Source organism: Panthera onca, chromosome C2 (assembly GCF_046562875.1).
Source record: "Panthera onca isolate mPanOnc1 chromosome C2, mPanOnc1 haplotype 2, whole genome shotgun sequence".
Lineage (NCBI taxonomy): Eukaryota > Metazoa > Chordata > Mammalia > Carnivora > Felidae > Panthera > Panthera onca.
This window is the reverse complement of record NC_138347.1, coordinates 73,324,850-73,346,140: the sequence shown is the minus strand read 5'-3', so window position 1 is coordinate 73,346,140 and position 21,291 is coordinate 73,324,850. Positions and strand designations below refer to the sequence as shown.

Sequence of the window (21,291 nt, the reverse complement as noted above, 5' to 3'; positions counted from 1 at the left end):
GAGGAAAAAGAACTCTGTGAAAGAAACAAAATAACCAAAGTAGCCAAAATGCACTAATTACACAAGAACAAAACCAACAACAAAGCACAAAACAGCAGTAATTTCTATGATTAAAAAAAAAAAAAAAAAAACGAATTTCAAAAAGGCAGCAATAAGGAGCCATGACAAACTCAAGACAGCACTAACGGTGCTGGAAAACAAAGCATTCTTCCAAAAATTGCAGGATGTGCCGAAGGATCTGGCCGGCAGGGGTTCCGCGACACCGCCAAGTGCTGTGCGGCAGCCAGACTGCTCAGCAGAGACGCCCGGACTCCGCAGGAACTCCCAAGACTGCTCGTTCCGTTCTATGACTATCAGATTTTAGTAACTCCCAGTAACTCTCTTCTTAGGAAGTGGACTCTGGGCGGATGTAAAAGTGAATCTCTGGCAACACACTACCATCCACCTAAAGAAGGGACTCCCTGTTTGGGCACATCAACTCCTTCCCCACCTGACACCGGCCCCTCAGAGGCGTGATCCCACTTGGACGGAAACTGAAATCTGATCTATTGCAGAGACAGCAAAGCTCTGGCCACAGCCTTGTCCCTGCAGACATCGCCCCCCTGGGCAAGGCCAGGCTTTAGGGCAGGGCCAAGTCAGAGAGCAGAGGGGTGGCAGCCTGGGGCTCCCAAACTCTCCTCATCTCCCTGGTCCTGCCTAGCGCTGTGAGGCACATCCAGCGTTGCTTTGACCATCCCCAAGGAGCTGTGTTTCCCCTACCTCTGGGTGGCCCACAGCATGGTCTGGCCTAGAGTTCAGCACATGCTGGGTAGTGACCTACCAGCTGATGAGGGAGTGGGGGTGTGGGGGATGGGATGGAGGGAGGGGAAAGTCAGGCAGGCCTCCTCCCAGATCTCCTGCTGTCCTTTGTCAGTTCTTCCCTCACAGCATTTCGCTGAGCCAATCACACATGCAGGACAAAAGGGCTGGAGCCAGGCCCTAATGGCCCATCTAGCCAAGACATTTCAAATTAGTTTAATCACGGAATCCTTTACCAAACAGAATCCTGCTCCAAAGCTTCACCTATGCAGCAATCAGGATGGACTGTGGAGGTAGAAGAGAGAGGTAGGCTAGGGTAGAACCCCTCTGCCCTCAGCCTCCCAGAACCGCAGAAACCCACAGGGGGATGCCTGTAAGCCTGGACTCCTCTGAATGCAAGCCGAAAGAGCTCACCAGATCAGCCCCCTCATTTTGCAGGTGGGGAGCCTGAGGCCTAGAGAGGCAAAGTGGCTCAGCAAAAGCACACAAGTGGCTGGTGGCAGGGCTGGACTAGCACTTATGTCTGTGTCTTCCCAGAATCCAGGACAGCAGGAACCACACCTTCCTCCCATGTGCATCACCCACGGCACCAGCACTGGTCCTGCCCAGAGGGATGCGATAGAAGGAGCTACTATTTGGAGAAGCAGCCCTCCAAGTCAGACTGACCGGGGCCCAAATCCCAGCTCTGCCACTTAAATAGCTGTCTAACCCTGGGCAAGTCAACTCCTCGGTCTCCCAGCTATGACGGCACAGGGCGGGTGGGAGGACTCGGTGGGCTCACAGAGCTGCACTGGCTTCTGCGAAGAATCACAAATGTTACCTCTTCCTCCACGCCCTCCTCTCTCCATCAGACTCTTGCTCAGTGACGCTTCCTGAGCCCTTGCCTTCCAGCTAAGAGAACACACAGAGGCCTCTGTGTGTGCAGGGATTTGTCTTGTGGAGACAAAGTCACAGCCACAGTGGGTGGGCTAGAATTGCCTGTGGAGTCCAAGGACACCACACTGCCAAGGGGAACCCGGCTTCAACCTACAACTCCTGAGCTCCTGGCCAACAGGCCCCTTCAAACACTGGTGGCTCCTGACCCCGCCTTCACATCTGGTTTGCTGGGCCAGAGCAGCGGGACTCCACCAAATGGCCTGGCTGTCCCCTGGGGGATCAGGTTCTGCCTGGTCTGATTGTTGGAAACCCATCCAGTCACAGATCAGGTCGCAGCTACCCCAAGAACCAGGAACTCCTCTCCCCATCCCAAAAACCTCAGGCCACGGTTCACCAGCCCAGAAACTGGAGGGAATATTCAGGGCTCCAGAATCAATCAGGGACCACTGGGAGGAGGAGAACCCAGCAGCCTGGGACACTCCACCAACAAGAACCCTCCAAGGGTTCTAATCCAAGGATGACCAGACCTGCCAGCATTTCCACACAAGCCCAACCTATCACAGACCAGACAATCAATCTCTTCTGCCCCAGAGGGACCAAAGCCCAGAAAATCCTTTGATTGTGCATCGAAGTTTCAGAAAAATCTTAGTTATAATTTGCACCTCTCACATCTAGTTTGGATTTTTTTTAAATTTTTTTAAATGTTTATTTTCGAGAGAGAGAGACAGAGAGAGAGAGAGAGTGAAAGCAGGGGAGGAATACAGAGAGAGGGAGACACAGAATCTGAAGCAGGCTCCAGGCTCTGAGCTGTCAGCACAGGGCCTGATGCGGGGTTCCAACCCACAAACCGTGAGTTAACAACCTGAGCTGAAGTAGGACGCCCAACTGACTGAGCCCCAAGACTGGATATTTTAAAGTCAGATGAGTACAGGTAAAAACTAGAGAGAACAGGATCACAGATTTGGATGGAGGATTCTCCAGTCCAACCTGCCATTTTACAGATGAACAAACATGGTCCCAGAGGAGAGTGTGTGTGCAGGGAGAGAGTCAGGCCTGGAGCCCAGATGTCCTGCCTGAGTCTGGGGATACTACACCGCACAACTCCCACTGTCCTCGTGAATGGGCCGCAGGGTCTGTGCAACCCAGGGCCCTGCCCTTGAGTCTCTGGGCAGGAAGCTCTCTCACACAAAAGGCGTGCCTGGCACCCTTGTCTTTTCCCTCGTGCCTCAGCAGAGCTCTCCTCTCTGAAACTGGAGAAGCACCGGAGCCAGGGGAATAGACGCAAAAGTCAAAACCCAGGGCTGCCGCCCTGCAGTCCAAGTTACCTTTGGGCATAATCTGATGCATGGCGACCGAGAGGAAGAAGATAGAGTCGCTGTAGTAGGTCCCTGAGCCAGCACTGAAGTGCTTCTGCATGGCCTCCACCACTGGGAAGAGCTTGTCCGTCAGCACGCCGACATCATGGAAGACAACCTGCGGCAGGACACGAGGAAACCACAGGAGTGAGCAAACCGGCTGTAGACACCCGGCACGCGCTGCTTCCCCTCCAGGGGCCACGAGCAGGGCGTCCCAAGCGAGAGTTAAGAAAACGAGGAATGACGGCCAGTCGGCAAAGACTTAGCTGTGAGGATCGGGACACCACGTGTCAGAGTTGTGCAGGCATGCATGTTGGGGGGCACGCAGTAGAGGAGTGGGAGCAGTCCCCATTCTGATCTCTGCTTCTGAACTCCAAGCCAGGCCACCCTGAAACTGGAACCTGTGTTAAAATGTCCGGTCCCGAGATCCCGGACCCGCAGCGAGTCTGGGCTTTGCCGCCGCCAGTGGCTGCTACAGGTGTCAGATGATCTACCTCCCTGTCCCACAGTGTGAATGGGGACAGGGCCACTGGAAAACAGCCCCGGGAAATGCCTAGTGCTGCAGCAGACTCATCCATAAATGCAACCAGCATTTCCTAAGGGTCCCCGACACTTTGGAGGCACAGTAAGAGGTACAAGGAATAACCAGGCACCACTTTCTTAGGGTCTAGAAAGGTCACCAGCTGCTGGACCGAGCTCTGCAATTTATGGAGCACACACAGCAATGCCTGTGACAACCCAGGACTTCAGCGAGGCAGATGTCACTATTATATAGCTCTATTATAATTACAAATTATTGTAGTTACAAACGAGAAAGAAGATGCTCAGAGAAGGGACACTTGCCCAAGGTCACATAGCTACTAAGTGGCAGGGCAGAACTTGAACTCTGAATCTGGTCTCTAGATTCCACCAAGTTTCATGATCTTTCCACTATAAATGCATCCTTTGTCTCAACAGTGATGGCATCAGCATGACCGGGGCCCTAAGGAGTTGGCTTTTCCTTGTTTGACATCATTCCAGATCATAAATCCGTCCCACCTGTAGCCCAGCCTCACACAAGCTACCAAATTACCACACACTCCGCTCACACAGGCCTTGCACGGTCTCCCTGTTGCTCCGTGTGCTCCCCAACCTATAGAAGACTTCACTGCAGACCAGTAGCACTCAATGCGGCCCAGGCCAGAAGCCTGGATGTTCCTCCTCCTCTCTCCTCAGCCCTCACAAGAGATCTGCTGAAGGCCCCTTTCCCCTGGTAACAGGACAGGACAAGCCTGCCAGGTTGCCACTTGCCACTCAGCCACCCCTATACCGACTCCAGGGCACCACAAGCTGAAGGAGAGGCCCGGCGAGTCCCCCGACTGGCTCACTCACCTGGTCAGCAGCTCTGCCAGCAGGAGAAAAGACAGGAGAAAAGGTGTGGGTGGTGCCCCAGAAGTCCTCAAGTGGGTGGGATCCATCCCGTCAACTACCTCTGCCCCTCCCTTTGCTCTCCCAGGCTCAGTTTGTCACCTGCCCAGCCTGCATCTCCAGAGCCTTCAGGTGCCAGATGGCTACAATAACCACCTCTCATGGCCCTGCGGTAGTCAGCGAACCGCCCTGTCCCCTTCTCCCTACTTTAGGTTGAGCTCTGGGCCAGAAACCTGTTTTCGTCTTAACTCCCTTAAGTGTTTGCTTTTGTCTGTAAGTCTGCTTAAATCTCGGAACACCATTAAACTTAGAAACACTTTCAGATTGTGTTAGCCTCGTCATTCCTGTATCTCTTTGCAAGTCTTTTAAAAATGTATTCACGTTTCTCCCCTAAGGAGAATAGCTATTTTCCTTTATCCTTTTCCTGGCTCCTTTTTCTTTTTCATGACTTCTCAACCTGAGATGGGGAATCCTGACCAGTTCTGCTGTTCCCCGACACAGATGGCAAATGATGCCTTCCACCTCCTACACCAGCACCCCCGCGCTCCCCTCACCCCACCCGTGACTTCCAGGCTGCATGAGCAACCACAGACCCTAGGTTTCCCCACCTCCTCCCTTGTCCCCTCCAAACCAGCCTCTATTGTGCCTCTCGAGCAACTTTCCAAACACCCAAATTCACTTCCTCTCTCCTTGGCTTCAAAACCTCCAGTGGCTCACTGCCATCGGTTACTGTCTAACTCCTCAGCAAGGCATCAGAGATCCTGCACTGGTGATTCTGGATGCCCATGATACCCTCCCTCCTCTGGAGACTAGGCAGAACTGAACCAGGCTGTCCCCACCATGTCCTGCATCCTTGTATATCTGGAACTCCTCCCAGCCCCCATGTGTCCAGTAAACTCTTACCCAGTCTCCCAACCTTGATCAGACATCAGCTCTGGCCTTGGCTCAGCCTCCCACGGTTCATCACGCCCTCCTCTGCACTCTCTATCACACAGAGAGAGGTTCCACTTCCCCATCTGACTCTTCTACAGGTCTCCACTTCTGTGTCTGGTAGATGAGGGGCTGGGGCCAGAGGCTATGACTGCTCTGTGCCCCGTGCCCAGCCCCTAGCCACAGGACAGGCTATCATAGAGGTTTGTCAAACTAAATGAACTTACTAATTTAGCAATGAAGGCACTAAACCAACCTGAGATGATACAGAATATGGATAACAGAATATCTGTTATATGGAAATAATAACACCTGCCTCCTAGGATGGCTTTTAGGACTGCCTGGGACAAGTAGATAAAGCACCTAGCTCAGGGGCTGCTACATTGCACTTACTCCTAAGTATTAGCATTCTGCCCCCTGTCCACATCCTCAGTCCCCTGAATCCCCTCTCCTCGCAGATCAGTCTTAACTCATAAGCCAGCTTTTCCCTTGGAGCCTCATTACACCTCCAAACCATGGCTGGAAGGAGGAATTTGACAAGAAGCTAGAAGCTGACAAGAGGGCTCTCTCGGAAATGGAAGCCTCTGTATTCATTAAAAAGGAAGACAGAGAACGGATATATACAACCAAACACACACACACATACACGCGCAGAGGAGAGCCTGCCAGAGCTAGGCTGGGAGAGACAGGTTTCAGCAGCCAGCTTCTTCCCCCTCCCTGGGCCCCCACTTCACCCCAAAGCTTCACGGGAGACAATTACCTCCTATCAGCATTAATAGATTTATGAGGACAAACTGTACTCAGCACATTGTTCCAAATGCTGCACAGTGAAGCAGCCCGCTCCAGTGAATATTTCATATAATAAATCTACTTAAAGACAAATTAATATGTTCCATGGACACGTAGCAAGAAGCAAACCACAGACACTACAAGTGTGAATCAAAACACCCAGGCCTACCAGGGTCTAACACCAGTTTGCAAACTGTGATCTTCCAAGGGCAGGGGCAGGGTCTGGCACACTCTAAAGTCCCCAGTCCAGCCCCGGGTCTGGTGCCTGGCACCGGCGGGGGGGGGGGGGGGGGGGGTGGTGTGCAGTGAGGCAAGAGGGGTGCAGTGAGGCAAGGGTGAACCGAGGGAGAGGGGCAGAAAAAACGTCACCCCTTCCTCTCTTCCTTCAAATCCCCAACCTCAGGGGCTGCGGGAAGAATCACCATACAACCTAGAAAACCAGGAGGAATATAAAGTGACTCCCATATTGAAGGCAATTGGCCAATGAGATCTCAAACAATGGATTGCACAAACTTGACTCTATAGTTTGGGGGAATTTAGATTAAAAAGTCAGGGGCGCCTGGGTGGCTCAGTCGGTTAAGCGTCCGACTTCAGCTCAGGTTCGAGCCCCGCATCAGGCTCTGTGCTGACGGCTCAGAGCCTGGAGCCTGTTTCAGATTCTGTTTCTCCCTCTCTCTCTCTGCCCCTCCCCTGTTCATGCTCTGTCTCTCTCTGTCTCAAAAATAAGTAAATGTTAAAAAAAAAAATTTTTTTTTAAAAGATTAGATTAAAAAGTCAATCACTATTTGTAACTTTTATTGATTTATTTATATATACACACTTAAAATTAAAATCCCATTACTTATAAAATACTGTTTTTCCCACACCCAACTTACAAAATGATTTCTTTAAGCTTTTCATGGGCCTCAATATTAGTGCCTTTATCAACCTGAGTTGAGTCATCCAGAGCCATTTTCCAGAACACATCATTCTTGTCATCCATTTAAGATGTTGAATACAGGGGCGCCCGGGTGGCTCAGTCAGTTAAGCAACCAACTTCCGCTCAGGTCATGATCTCGCGGCTTCTGAGTTTGATCCCTGCGTCGGGCTCTGTGCTGACAGCTCAGAGCCTGGAGCCTACTTCAGATTCTGTGTCTCCCCCTCTCTCTACCCCTCCCCTGCTCATGATCTGTGTCTCTCAATAATAAATAAACGTTAAAAAAAAAAAGATGTCGAATACAGCTTCTTGTGATTTTACGTGGGATGATGTCATTGGAAATGGTATCCCAACCCACAAGGATCCATGTTCATATCACCAAGGGTTTTTTATCAGCCTATAATTACCTGTCTCCAGCCACGTACTATCTTCCTTTCATCAGTGATCTTAAAGGCTCACTCGTATCAATATTCTACACTTGTAATTATGAAATCAAAACCCCAGGAATAATGACTAAATCTGTGTTAAATGTATTTGCCTCCTTTTATTTTTAATTAATTCTGTCAAGTGACTTCTAGAAGCACTTAAATTCAGTAATGACTGAGGTTGTTTCAGGCTAAGGTGTTCTCAAGCTGTACTTTATTGTTCAAATAAAGCATGTAATTGAGAGAGCGCTGTGTAATACAAGAGACTCTGGAAACACCCAACTCTTTTGAAAAGGGCAATTTGGGGATGCGAGAAGAGGGGAAGCTTGCCTCGTATCTACCACGCACAACATGTTCTCGACATTTCCAACGTGAGGAGACCAAGGCAAACAGGATGGCTGGTGCCAGGCAGAGGTCGGCGTCTCTGCCAGCCTGGCCCCGGGCTTGCAGGCATAGACAGGCCTAAAGAGACAGGTCACTGCTCCCCTAATCGTTCATGGAAGACATAGAGCAATGCCACGCCTTAGCGCAACTTGGTGGAGAAAAGTCATTTACCACTTGGCATGCCCTACTGGGAGTCACGTCACACCGTGATCCTGGAGCCAAGAAACGAGGTAACAGCAGCTGGCTCTGCATACAGACACCGGGCTTCCAGGAAACACCAAGGCAAGGTCTGCCTGAAGAACAGGACCTCCTCCAGCCGCAGACACGGTGCCACAGGACGGCGACATTGCCTCCCCGCGCTCAGCCAGAGACTGTCCCCAGAAGAGATGCTGGAGGGAAGAATGACAACACAAAGCTCTGGGAAACCACCCAAATCTAACCTTCCTGGTGCACCTGCCACAGGCCGGAATCCATGTCCCGCAGGAACAGCAAACGGGTGTCTGCTTGCCCCAAGGAGCTGCCCAGAGCACTGGGTAGGAAGCCTTCGGCCCCTACGTCTGGACTCATGCCACCACCAGCACCGATGTCCAGCAGTGGGTGGGCAAACTCACCCCCCAAGAGCTACACCCCAGTGCTATGGGAGCCCAGTTCCAGCCCCTCCCTAATGTGACTTTTATCACTTCTGCAAGATGTCCTAGATGTAATTTAATTTTGCCAGGCAGAAGCACAAACAGCTGAAGAGGAAAAAAGAAGCCTGCTCATCTAATTTCCAAAGAATTCCCAACATCCATCCTCATGACCCACTTTACTACCGGCTCAAAAGCTACAGCCCCTCCTGCCATCCTCACGACAAGGTGTCCAGTTGCTACAGAACATTGTGTCTGGCTCCCTCCCCACCCTCATCTCCACCCCACACTTACTGCACCATCAGAAGTTTCCAGATAACCAGATCTGCAGTTAACGTGCTGGGACTCCTAGAAGATTCCCAACATTTCAGCACAGTCCATTTCCCCAAAACCTCGATCCAGCTAGGGAAGGAGGGACAAGGAGGAAACACGCTGTAAGAGAAACAGGTCCAGCACCTACAGAAGAGACCCCTGGACAGTAGGTGATTCAGGGCCGAACAACATCAACCAGCAAGCGGTAGCCCCACTATCAGGAGGGGATCCAAGGCTCTCCAACTCCAGTGTGCAGACTCCTGGGTCCTCGCCCCAGGCATGGTGAGTCAGTTTGCAGGAAAGCTCAAAAATCATTTCGAAACTGCCCTGAAGTGATTGTACTGCAGGTGGTCCTCAGTGTGAGCAGCGCCCCACTGGACTCAGTGCCAATCACATGGCCTCAGGGTACTGGTTGGGCTCAACTCTAGAAATCACACTGCAGGAAGGCTGTGGGAAAACTCCCAGAGTATGTCCAAAGGAGAAGACCCAGGTGGCAAGAGGTCCCGAACCTCTTCACCTGAGGTGCAGCTGGAGGACCTGTGGGTATGTGCCCCGGTGGAGGCAGAGGAGAGGACTATACAGTCTCACACACGTGCCAGGTCACTCTCCAGATCCTCCGTCTCTCCTCACTCATGTTTCCACCATGTTTTATTTTCTTGCCTGTAATGGAGAGGGGGTAAATGTCAAAGGTGAACCCCTACCTGCTTTCAAACCTCAATTCTCTGTTGACTCAAGAGCCCCTAACAAGGGAATCAAGCATCAGCCCCGAGGAAGAGCAGGCCACCATGACAGGAGGAGAGAAGAACCCAGAATAAGGAACTGGACACAGTGCCTTCTGTGTGCCCAGTGTGGCTGCACCAACATGTCTTACCCTTTGCCCTGTGACGTCCTCCTCACCTCCAGTGGTAAGGAGGTCTCTGGCAAGCAGGTAAGGAGATAAAGACCTTATAGCATAGCAACGTACACAGATTGTGAGGTTGACAATAACAAGGAGAAGGTTGGAGTGTCTTGTAGGTGCTCTGCTCTGTAGACCTTCAAACACTCGGGCCCTCCCAGGGAATTTCCAGGATGACCCCAAGGAACTACAGCAAACCACTGGGAAAGAGCCACGTCCTTGGAAGGCGAACACATGGAGAGAAGTGAAGAGAGACAGAAGGAGTGGCCCAAACACTCCTCCATGGCTGACTATGAATGAACCATAAGGTGGTTCCAAAAGAAAAATGGAAGCATGAAAAAAATAAAAATAAAAAGGTCAATGCCATCTTCTGGACTCTGTGTTCATGACCACCTAATAGTGACATTAGACCGTGGCTTCTCGACCTTCCAGATACTCTTGACACGGCTGAGGGACTCCATAACCAGAAATCTGTAATTTCTACAGCACAATACATCCAGCCAGTTTCACCTTGCCACTCGTCACCTGCCACCCGGCCTCCAGGCCCCAGTTCCCTCCTCTCAACACTTAGCAGTCAAAAACAAATGCCCTAGTCACTCCCCACTTTTTCCAGCACTCACTAAAGAATACATTTAGTGATCTCTTTAAAGCAGTCCCTACATAGTGGTTATAATCATTCCTTAATTTACCTCTTTTACAAAAGAGGAGGTTTGGTTTTGTTTTTGTTTTTTTTACATTTAATGCTAAATTTTCTGGCAGTACGAGCCAATTTTCTACAGTATAATGTTTTCCACCTCAAAAGATAAGAGAAGGTAGGAGACAGAAGGAAAACAGCCAAAGGATGGAAGAGATGGAAGGAGAGAGAGGAAACTACAGCATCAGGATGGTGCTGTGAAGTCTTAGGATGTGCTGTCTGGTCTATCTACTCACCGAGAGGTCCACTAACTGTAGACCAGTTGGGCCTTCTTCACCAGATTCCTCCTTCTGTTCTGTTTGTGTGGTAATCTCCCATGACCATTGACCTCCCAAAGAACACCGCAGTCTTACCAAGAGTGGCACCCAAAGGGACGCACTTAGCCAGCTCCAGCTTCAATCTGACAGGCAGGAAGTGGCCCCAGGCAGGGGGCCTGCCCCACGAGGTCCCCACTCCCCTCTTGGCTCTCTGGCAGGGGACACAGCTGGAGCCCAAGCAGGGATCCATGGTACCCTCCTAGCTCAGACCAGTCAGACTCCAGGATGGCCTCCACCACTGGCCACCTTTCCTAGGTTTCATGAAACCCCTTGCCCAGGGCTTCCCTAGATGTGGCAAACCCCTTGGGTGGGAGGGAAGGGGGCAGGGGAGTACAAAAGATACTTCTAAGGGGCATGCAGACTGCTCACTTTAATACTTATGGACTGATTTTGGTATGTAAAATACTAGAAAATTAGCGAAAACACTTCAGAACTATGATTTCACAGATAACACCTAAAGAGAGGAAAAGGAAAAAGATGTAAAGAGGAGGAGCCGATTTAAAATACACATTAAGTAGGTAACGCAGCAGGCAGTTATGGGATTTGGGCAAAAACCGTGAAGGAAACGTTCCAATGACCTGACTCTGGAGACACTGCTCCGTGTGCATCACCTCTTTTCGTGGGTGAGATGATGTGTTTAAAATGCCAAGCACAGCACCGACAGCCCGGAGGCGTTCACAGCCTGAGCGCCTGCCTTCCCCAAGGTCGGCCTGGCTGGCGTCAGAAGTGGATCTCCTGGCTCCTCCAGGGCCCCTCCACCAACCCCTCCTGCAACCTCCAGCCAAGAGCCCCGCCCCCACCCCAGGCACGTCAGGGCACCACACTCCTCTAACCCGCCAGCCAGGCGCTGGCACCTGCACATCGTGGTACCACGAGGAAATGAGACGAAACGTGTGTCAGCAGCAACGTGGACAAATAGGAGCTCATCCCACCCTTGCCGTGACCGTGCCCTCCATAAAGGGGACGTCGCCTGTCCAAGGCCACCTGCTGGATGGCTGAGGCCCAGATCTGAGCCCAGGCCTTTTTGATCCTAGAATGCGAGCAACCTGCCAGTCACAGGGGACTGCCCTCATTCCATCTTTCTTCTTGTATTCCCTCACCAGGGGCAGAGCCCCACTGACTTTCCAGCCTTCTGGAAGCCACAAGGCCGTGCCTGAATGACGTCTAGCGTAGAGGCCCTCGTGCCCCTAAGCAGCCTTTCCCTGGAGGGTCCCGAATCCCGCACTCCCCCCAACCCCACTGCTTGTGCCTGTTCAGGCCACTGTCCTCTCTCCTCTGGGCCAGGACACCAGCCTTGTAACGTGTCTCCCCTTCGTTGTGTCCTCCACACAGTGGCCAGAGTGGCTCTTCTCCACTGAAAACCCAGCCACAGCCCCTCCCATCACCAGTCAAAGCCAGCATCCTCACCGGCCCTTCTGTGTTCCTCCCGTAGGGCCCCCAAGCTGCTCCCCCACTGCCACACCAGGTGACCTGCCACCCTGGCCTACACTCTTCCTCATGGCTGTGTGACCAGCTCCACTTCTTCAGGCCTCTGCTCAAATGCCACCTTCTCAGTGACGGTGTCCCTGCCTATCAACTAGAAATTATGACTGCCCCACACTCCTGAGGCCTCTCATCCTGCTAATGTACTGTGTAACTTACTCACCTCCTAGAACATAGCACAATTTCCTCATTTGCTTATCATGGAACAAGAAACAGATGAAATGAAACCCAGCCCTTTTTGAGCCTCTGTCCAGGCAGCAATGTAGACAAATGTTACTAGCTCATTTAATCCTCTTCCTGCCAGAATGTGAGTTCCACAAAGGCAGGACATTTGACTTGTTCTGCCTCTTCTGTTCATTGATACACCCAGCATGTTTCAATGTCCTGGGGCACTGCTGGCACCTATCGGACTCGCAGTAAGGATGGCTCAGTGAAGGTTTCACAGAGCAGCCACATTGCAGCTATATGGAACTTAAACATGCTCATCACCATGAAAGCAGCGTTCCTTTGCTCTGGCTTTCCTGAGTGTCCCCCAAGGACCAGCAGCAGCCCTTGGCTTCCCCTCTGTTGGTATTAATCTGCTTTGGCCCTAAGCCCCTGGGATCCAAGGATCTTCCCTCAAACTGTATGAGATAACAGACCACTTCACTGAGGGGATGGATTCACAGCACAGGGAAAAGACCGGTCACCAAGGAGCACCAGGCCACTGCCACCCTGCAACGGCAGGCCCCCAACCTCCGCTCAGAACCCTCCCCCCCACTCAGCTGCCAGAGGCTCAGGCCTAGCGGCCCGTGGCTAGGAAAGTGGAGACCACTTTGCTAATCGCGAAAGTACAAGTGGGAGGGCAACGTGTGTGGAGCCAAGAGGCCACACGGGTCACTGATGCAACCCTCACGTTTCAGACAGGGAAACTGAAGCCCAGGGAGGGGAAAGAGGCTCTCCCCAGGTTACACGGCAGGTCACTGCCCCACCGCCAGGCCCTGTGCCATCTCAGACAGCACTGCAGCAGTGGAGGTGAGACTCAGGAAAAGGGTACTCCACCTCTAGCCGGAGGCACCCTCCTCTCTGCGCTCTGCCACAGAGATTCTGGAGATGCTGGGGAACACTGGTCCAAGTCTCATCGTGACCAGAACACTCGGGGTGGTGCTAAGGAACACTCAGGTTTGCCCTCAAAGTGTCCCTCCTATCCTATTCCGAAAGTGGCCCTCAAGGTTCTACCTCCTGACACAAAGACAGCAGGGCCCACGCCAGGAAAAGGAGTCTGCGCACCAAATGCTCAGGAGAACGTGGAGCGGGCAGGGAGCCCCGCCCGGGGCAGGAGCTTACCGGAACTCGGAAAGACGCGCGGACTCCTGACCAGGAGATGCCTGTCCACACGTGGGCCCTGGAGAAACTCGAGCACATCTGTACACGCGGACACGTACCTGACGTTCACTGCGGCGAGGTCTGGGGTGACAAAAAGGGAAGAAGCCAGCCACCTCTAGCAGGAAGATGGAGAAACGGGTCTGCCCATAAGGAAATCCTACACGGCAGTCAAAGTGCATGAACAAGACCCATGCATATCAACTTGGATAAATCCCGAAACCATACACTGAATGAAAAAGAGAAGTATCAAAAGGATATATAGAGAGTATGTTTATAACTGTTTAAAATATAGAAAGCAATAAAAAATACACATACACACTTTTGGGGACACATATATGTGTGGTAAAAGTACAAAATCACAAATTCCACAAAGCTCACCACCTTCTCATGTATGCTAACGAACACCTCTGGAGGGGTAGGATGGGGAAGAAACAGGAGTGGGCTTTAAGGTAGAGCTATATTTTATTTCTTAATAAAAAAGAATCTGAAGCAAATACAGTAAAATGTTAACACCTATTTAACCCATATAGTATAAACATAATCTGTTACATTTTTTCTGGATTTTTCTCTGTTTTGATGTGCCATAAATTTTCAACGTATGAAAAAATGAAATACTAAAAAATAGAAGACAGAATACAAAGAGGAAAGAAAGCAGGGTTGCAAAATGTAAATTAGCTGAAAAACTCTGTAGGATAGAAAGCCAACAGAATGGGCAACTGAGGAACATTACTGCTGAGTCCTGATTTTCAGATAGAACTTGTGGGCACAGGACCCACTCTGGGCCATGAGGTATTCCTTACAGAGAGTCAAGGAAGAGCTCCAGGGAACGATTCAAAAGAAGGAAAACACCACACACACAGAGATGTTCTCTGTGGCATATTTAGAGTGTGAAAAATCAGAAACTCCCAAAACAGTTTACAAGAGAAATATAATAATGCACTATAACCAGACAAACAATAAATACGAGATAAGACAGAAAGATGGGAAAACATTCTTGAGCTGCACCATCACGTGTGGGTCCCACAGTAAGTGAACGGAGCAGACAACCAAATGTCCCAGCTGTACCAAAAGTATGCCTGTGGGTGGGCAAGACTCAAAGGCGACAGGGAAGAATAAAGATGGTTTATTAGAATTAGAGGCATAGTTTTATACTCTCACAGAAGCAGGTCATGAAGGGCTCTCAGTGGGGTCAGCTCCTTGCTCCCACCTGCCCACTCTCCGCCCCCCCAACCCACCCACTCTCTCCCCCTAACCCGCCTACTCTCTCCCCCCAACCCACCCATTCTGTCCCCCCAACCCATCCTCTCTCCCTGCAACCCACCCACTCTGACCCCCCAACCCACCTACTCTCTCCCCCCCAACCCACCCACTCTCTCCCCCCAACCCGCCTACTCGCTCCCCCCCAACCCACCCACTCTGTCCCCCCAACCCACCCACTCTCCCCCGCAACTCACCCACTCTGTCCCCCCAACCCACCTTCTCTCTCCCCCTCAACCCACCCACTCTCTCCCCCCGACCCACCTACTCTCTCCCCGCCAACCCACCCACTCTCTCCCCACAACCCGCCTACTCTCTCCCCCTAACCCGCTTACTCTCTCCCCCCACAACCCACAGCCCAGGAACCAGGCAGATTCCTTGAACGGAATGCTCTCGTGGGGCGGTAAGAATCCCCTTCCATAATTCCAGGCTATAGCAAGCCCCGCAAAGATTTCCATAAATCCATTCCAGATGCTACACATGTCACAGAAAAGGGCTCGGGAGTCAACAGCTCCGGAAACCAAGAGGTTAAGCAGCAGGGTCATCGTATTTCATCTCCCAGAGCCAGCTGCTTGAGACACAGCTTTTGCTTTAGGTAAAGAGAAATGTTTTCATATTGTATTTGTTCTCACAGTCTAACAACTTTCTGAGCGATCCAGATTAGTTCATAACTTCAGTTGTGCACGTTTCTGATCAAAGCAAAAGCTGTTCCATGAGTCTGAAGAAGTAAACGGAATCAACCTCCAGAAACATCTTATGTCCTCCGCAAATACTGCTCACTAACCTCAATTAACTGTTTAGCTGTTTGCTCTTCACTAATGAAGGGAGTCACTAGCTGAGTTGAGTTTTAAACCGGCACACTTAGAAATGATGCCCTCAGACAACTCACAGTGGTGCCTGCCATCAGCTCACACCAGGAGGTCCATGGTAGACCGCAGGGTGACCAGTGTCCCTGAGGCTGGGCACTGTGTGACCACGCTGCCAGGGGGCAGCCCACATGCCCAGCCATTGCCCCTCGCCTTTCCACAGGCACAGCTGGACCCCAGTGGGTGATCAGGGACCTGAGATTTTGGCTATGACTCAGATGTCAGCAGTGGCTGACCAAGGATTGCCAGTTCTCCAGCACTCCATTCCCAGAGACCCAAGACCAAAGTCCCACCAAAATAACAATCACAGGGCACTGGTCCACTTCCCTCCTGGGGCATTTCCAAATCACTGTCTCCTCTCCAGGAGCCATTCTCTTGAGCAGAAAGCTTGTTCTTTTTCCACTGGGAGGAAACTGGGGACCGCAGGGTGTAACCCCACTGGGCTCAGTGACCATCCTGCTCTTACTTGGCATGTACACAGAATACAATAAAGTATGTGGGCCAGAGGATCTCTGTGCCAAACTTGCCCTTTTAGGAGACAAACCTGAGCACCCATGCAGCCAACTTGGGCGTGGCCACCTACAGCGGGATCTGACCTGTGACACTGGCTGAGCAGAGCAGGTGCAGACCAGCAGTGCAGGCTCATGAGATGGCATTCGGGGGGTGGACCCAGGCAGGGTCTGGCTGCTGGAGGTCAGGACACAGACCTGGACAGGATTCATGGGGAATAGGGCAGCCATGCCCAAGGTCCACAGAAGATACCTAGTATGTGCTGGGTACAGACAGATCCTTTAATTCCATCCCCACAACATTTTGAGGCAGGTGCAGGTAAGGAAGGAGTTCAGAGAAGGCAAACAGCTACCCACTGCCTCCTTGAGGGAGGAGCTGCATCCTGACCCAGACCCATCCACAGTCAGCACCATACTCATTCAAGAAACACATGCCCGCCCCCCCCCCCCCACCCAGGCTGTATTGGGAGGGGGAGCAGACACGCACTGCACCCTTGAGGCTTCCCATGTGGCAGCTTCACCAGCACTGCACACGAGGCCTTCAGAGAGCATGGGCTCTGCAGGTGGGGTGCTTGAGCTGCACCTTAAAGGCAAGCTGGGCAGCAAAAGAGCGGAAAAAGAAGTACCCTGAGCGCCTACTGTGTGCCATGCGGATCAGCTTACGTAATGGAGAGCCCGCTCCCTGACCCCCAGAGATCCTCATGACAGACACAGCAGGACTGGGGTTGATGGGGTGCAGACCCCGCAGGAGATGACAGTGGGATTCCTTACACCAGCCCCCCAGCTCTGGGGCCTGCACCCAAGGAGACCCACTCAGCTTCACCGTGGAGCGGCTGCTCAGTGGGGTGTGAAGCAAAGCCAGTCTGTGTAAACGACACACAGACGTGTGCAGGGCAGGGTGGGCGAGGCCCGAAAAATCGGTCAGGCTACGAACAAAAACAGAAGACAAACAGGCATACGGAGACCAGCACAATCCAGGACTGGCTTCAGAAACACAAAAAAGGGAAGGCAGGGGCAGGAGACCTGGGTTCCGGCCCTGAGCAAGTCGCTTGGCCGCTCTGGGCCCCAGTTTCCTCATAGGTTACATGAAGGGACAGGACTACACAACCTGTCTAGTTCTCTCCAGCGCTGACCTCCTACTACTTGCAGCCAAACCAGGGAGGTGGGGTTCCAAGCATCATGGTCCTCTGAGACCTACATGCTCACAGAGGCTCCCAGCTGGTTCTACAGGGCAGAACCTAGAGGAGGGAGGAGATCTGCCCCACACAGGCTCTGAGGTTCCCCTGCCCTTCGCAAGCCACCCAGCGGGCCCCGAACCTACTGACAAGGGGAAGAGGCCCCAGCAGGCAGCAAGCACGGGGCACCAGGCCTCCTGGGATCCCCAGCCCTCACGGAGCACTCCCTTTCAGAGATAGAATGACCCACCAAAATAAACAGACATCACAGGCACTAAGGCAGAGTGCTTAAGAGGCAGAAAGACTGCTCAGCCCCTTTAGCTGTATGGCTGTGAGCAAGCTACTAAACCCTCTTCGGGCTCAGGATCTGTGAAACCTCTGCCTAGGGGAGAATACCTCCCTCCTCAGAGGTCTGATCACTCTGAGGATTAAATAGAGGGAGGGGAGAATTTGGCGCGGCCCCTGTCACTTAAATGGTGGCAACGGCTGCTATCAACAATGACAATGGTAAATGTCTGAGAGAGCTTGCATGACTCCACACTCCAAGCCAGGGGTAAAGGCCGAGATATGAATCAGTGTCTCCCAGAGAGGGAGGGAAGAGTCAGCAAGGAGGACCTGGTCAGAGCCATTCCATGAACTACACCAGAAAGAGGTGAACCGTGGCTTTAAGACCCACCCCCGATCTCTTACCCTCGCACTCAGGAAAGGTCTAGGAAGGACCTTGTTCCTTTATAATTTCTAGCACCCAGTTTCCACATGCCAGTAAGAGAGCCATGGAATATTATTCAGGGCTGAAACGTCCCTCCCCATCTTACAGATGAGACACTGAGGCTCAGAGACACTGAAAGGCCTTGTCAATGGCATCCAGGGTCAGAGAGAGCACTAGAACCCAGGAACATGATACCTGGGCAGGACTCTGCCCACCACACCTCAGCTCAAAGTGTCGGCCCCAGGTACCACCTACCAGCTGGGGGCTCTGGGCAGATCAAGAGGCCACAGCAGCCCTACCCTCTCTACCTGCATAAGGTGCAAGAGGTAAGTAAAACCCCAGGACAGAAACACAAGCCAAGCCCCTTCCACCTCCCCTAGACCAGCATCAGTATCTCTTCTTAGTAATACAAGGGAGATAGTTCTGAAACCCAAAAAGAATCTCCAACACACACCTGGCTCTTCCCAGCTGGTCTCAGGTTGGACAACTTCCTGTCTGGAGAACTTATAACAAAAGGCACAAGGAAGGCTTCTTTAAATCAAGAGGCTTCCATAGATGGCCAAGGACTCCAAATGTTGGCCAGACACGTGCTGACAGAATGTTGGAGAGGAACACGGATGCCCAGCAGCCCACTCCTCACTTCCCAGAGGCCCCAGGAGGCAGCCTCACAGCCTGCATTTGTACTTCGGTGCACAAGTATGCCGGCAAATTACCTCCTCCAGTTCACCAAACTTGTGCAGCCTCACTCTACCCTGAGCCCTGGGCTATATACTACATCCTGGAAACACAGAATGAAGGAAGACACAGCCCTGGCCTCCAGGAGCTTGCAGAGGGGCCGATTTCAGCAGAGTGGGAGCTCAGAGGAGAAGGGCCAACATAGAGATGGTCAGGACTGGCTTCCCACATGGCTGGAATCCACCAGAGCTTAATCTTGAAGAGTAAAAAGCTAAGCAGATAAAGAAGGGAGGGGTGGGCGTTCCAGGAGAGGAAGTGACTGAGCAGAGTCTCAGGGGCATGAACGGCTCAGGGTGGACCAAAACTCTGGACAACTGAGTAAGGTAGAGCACTGTCAGAGAAGGCCAGGCCAGGCTCTGTGGCTCCTTCTGACTGTTCTGGAGTCCTGATTGCCCACTCTATGTCTGACCACCGCCAACCAGCCAGAAAGCCAAGCACTCACTCAGCCAGATGGCCCTTCTCCTTCTGGTCATGACTCTCCTGCCAGGTACAAGAGACAAGGCCAGTCTATTGTCCCAGCTGCCTCAGTTTCCCCCTCTGTAAGATGGGGAACTTACTATGCATGCCCATCCCCAAAGCTCCCTGACTGCCACAGACAGACCCTATATCCTCACAAGGCCAGTCTCAGGCACACCAGGAGTCCCCTGCCCTGTGTCTTCCTGCCCCCCAGACATCAGGTGGTCTGGGGCACCCTGAGCAAAGCTTGCACTACGCCTAATCCTGCACAGGTTTTTCAAACAATGACTAATCCACTTGTCCATCTGCCAAAGCCTACAAAGCCCCTCAGATTCCCACACCGACCAGGACTCAAAGAGCCTGGCCATCTGGGCAGGTTTCACAGAACTACATCCCAGACTACCATGATGATCTGGCAAGAGCAAGGGCCCTGCACAACACTCAATGGAGTATGAGCCACAAACGGTAAGGCCCAAGACCCTGCTAGGAGGGATGGGTGGGAACGAGGGATATGAGCAAGTTCTGGGGATTGGTAGGTCTCTCCAGTAGCCTGGCTTTTCAAAACCATTTAGGGGCGCCTGGGTGGCTCAGTCGGTTAAGCATCCGACTTCAGCTCAGGTCACGATCTCACGGTCCGTGAGTTCGAGCCCCACGTCGGGCTCTGGGCTGATGGCCCAGAGCCTGGAGCCTGCTTCCGATTCTGTGTCTCCCCCTCTCTCTCTGCCCCTCCCCCGTTCATGCTCTGTCTCTGTCTCAAAAATAAATAAACATTAAAAAAAAATTAAAAAAAAATAAAATAAAATAAACCACTTATACTTATTATTTGACAGAATTCTCAAAAACTTTATGAACAATTACTGTGTGCAATCAGACCATGAAAACAAATCAAACACCATTAAAAAGAGATAAACAAATCTGAATAATGCTTGTTTATAGTTTACTATAAACAAGTTTGAGATGGAACCTTCTAGAAACTTCTAGAAAGGAACATTCACAGAGAAGACTCCATCCCTCAAAAGACACAGGAGGATCATCCATGTTGCCTACACAAAGACTATAAAGGGCAGGCTCCAGCTTCATCATCATAACAGGAAACAACAGCACCCACTCCAGAACACAGGCCAAATCAAGCTGGCATTTGCTGAGCCTCTGCCCAGAGCCAGGCATGTGCTAGGCACGCTGGGGAAGGGAAAGATGAAGACTGGGGCCTCATCCTCCCAGCAGAAAAGAGAAAGCAAGGGCACAACTGAACACCAAATGAGGCAAGTATCCAGTGTTTTCAGTGGAGCATACACAGTGCATTGTTAAGAGCAGTTGGGGGTTGGAGGGGAGGATCAGAGAAGAAGAAAACACTGTAGTCTGGGAAACTGAAGAAGACTCAAAAGAACATGAGGACACCCTGTGCTATAGTCTGAATGTTTATGCCCCTGCCCCAAATTCCTATGTTGAAATCCTAAATCCCAGTGTGATGGTGTTTGAAGGTGGGGCCTTGGGGGAGTTGCTTAGGTCATGGGGGCGGAGCCCTCACGAATGGGATTAGTGCTCTTATAAAACAAACCCCATGTGAGGGCACAGCAAGAAGCTGGCAGTCTACAACCCAGAAGAAGGACTTTGCTGGCACCTTGCTGGTACCCTGGTCTTGGACTTCCAGCCTCCAAAACTGTGAGAAATAAATATCTCCTTTGTTTTTAAGCCACCCAATCTGTAATATTTTGCTACAGCAGCCCCAACAGACTAAGACATCATGAAATAAACATGGGCAGAATGTGGTTTTGCAAGCCAGTTCCACTGCCCTCCGACTGAATCAGTAAGCATTGTGCCTTCTAAAGTGATGAGGGAAGAGTCCCTCCTCCCAACACACTACTTAGGAACCATTAGTAGCAGTCACCATTTATTACCCAGCCACCTGCTGCAGGCCAGGCCTCCAGCTGCCTCATTTTATCTCACAGCCACCTGTAAGATCATGTCTGAGGGGAAAGAGGTCAGGGGATTATATCTGGGGCCCTGCTGTTC

The 21,291-nt window shown here is 51.7% G+C and overlaps 1 protein-coding gene across 1 annotated transcript in view; it reads right to left on the bottom strand.

The window, feature by feature from the left end:
* Positions 1 to 21,291, bottom strand: part of XXYLT1 (xyloside xylosyltransferase 1) — a 169,935-nt gene that overhangs the window by 136,478 nt on the left and 12,166 nt on the right. Inside the window, exon 2 of the mRNA XM_060639578.3 lies at positions 3,000 to 3,147. Coding sequence (XP_060495561.1) covers positions 3,000 to 3,147 — 148 coding nt within the window. The remainder of the gene's footprint in view (positions 1 to 2,999; positions 3,148 to 21,291) is intronic.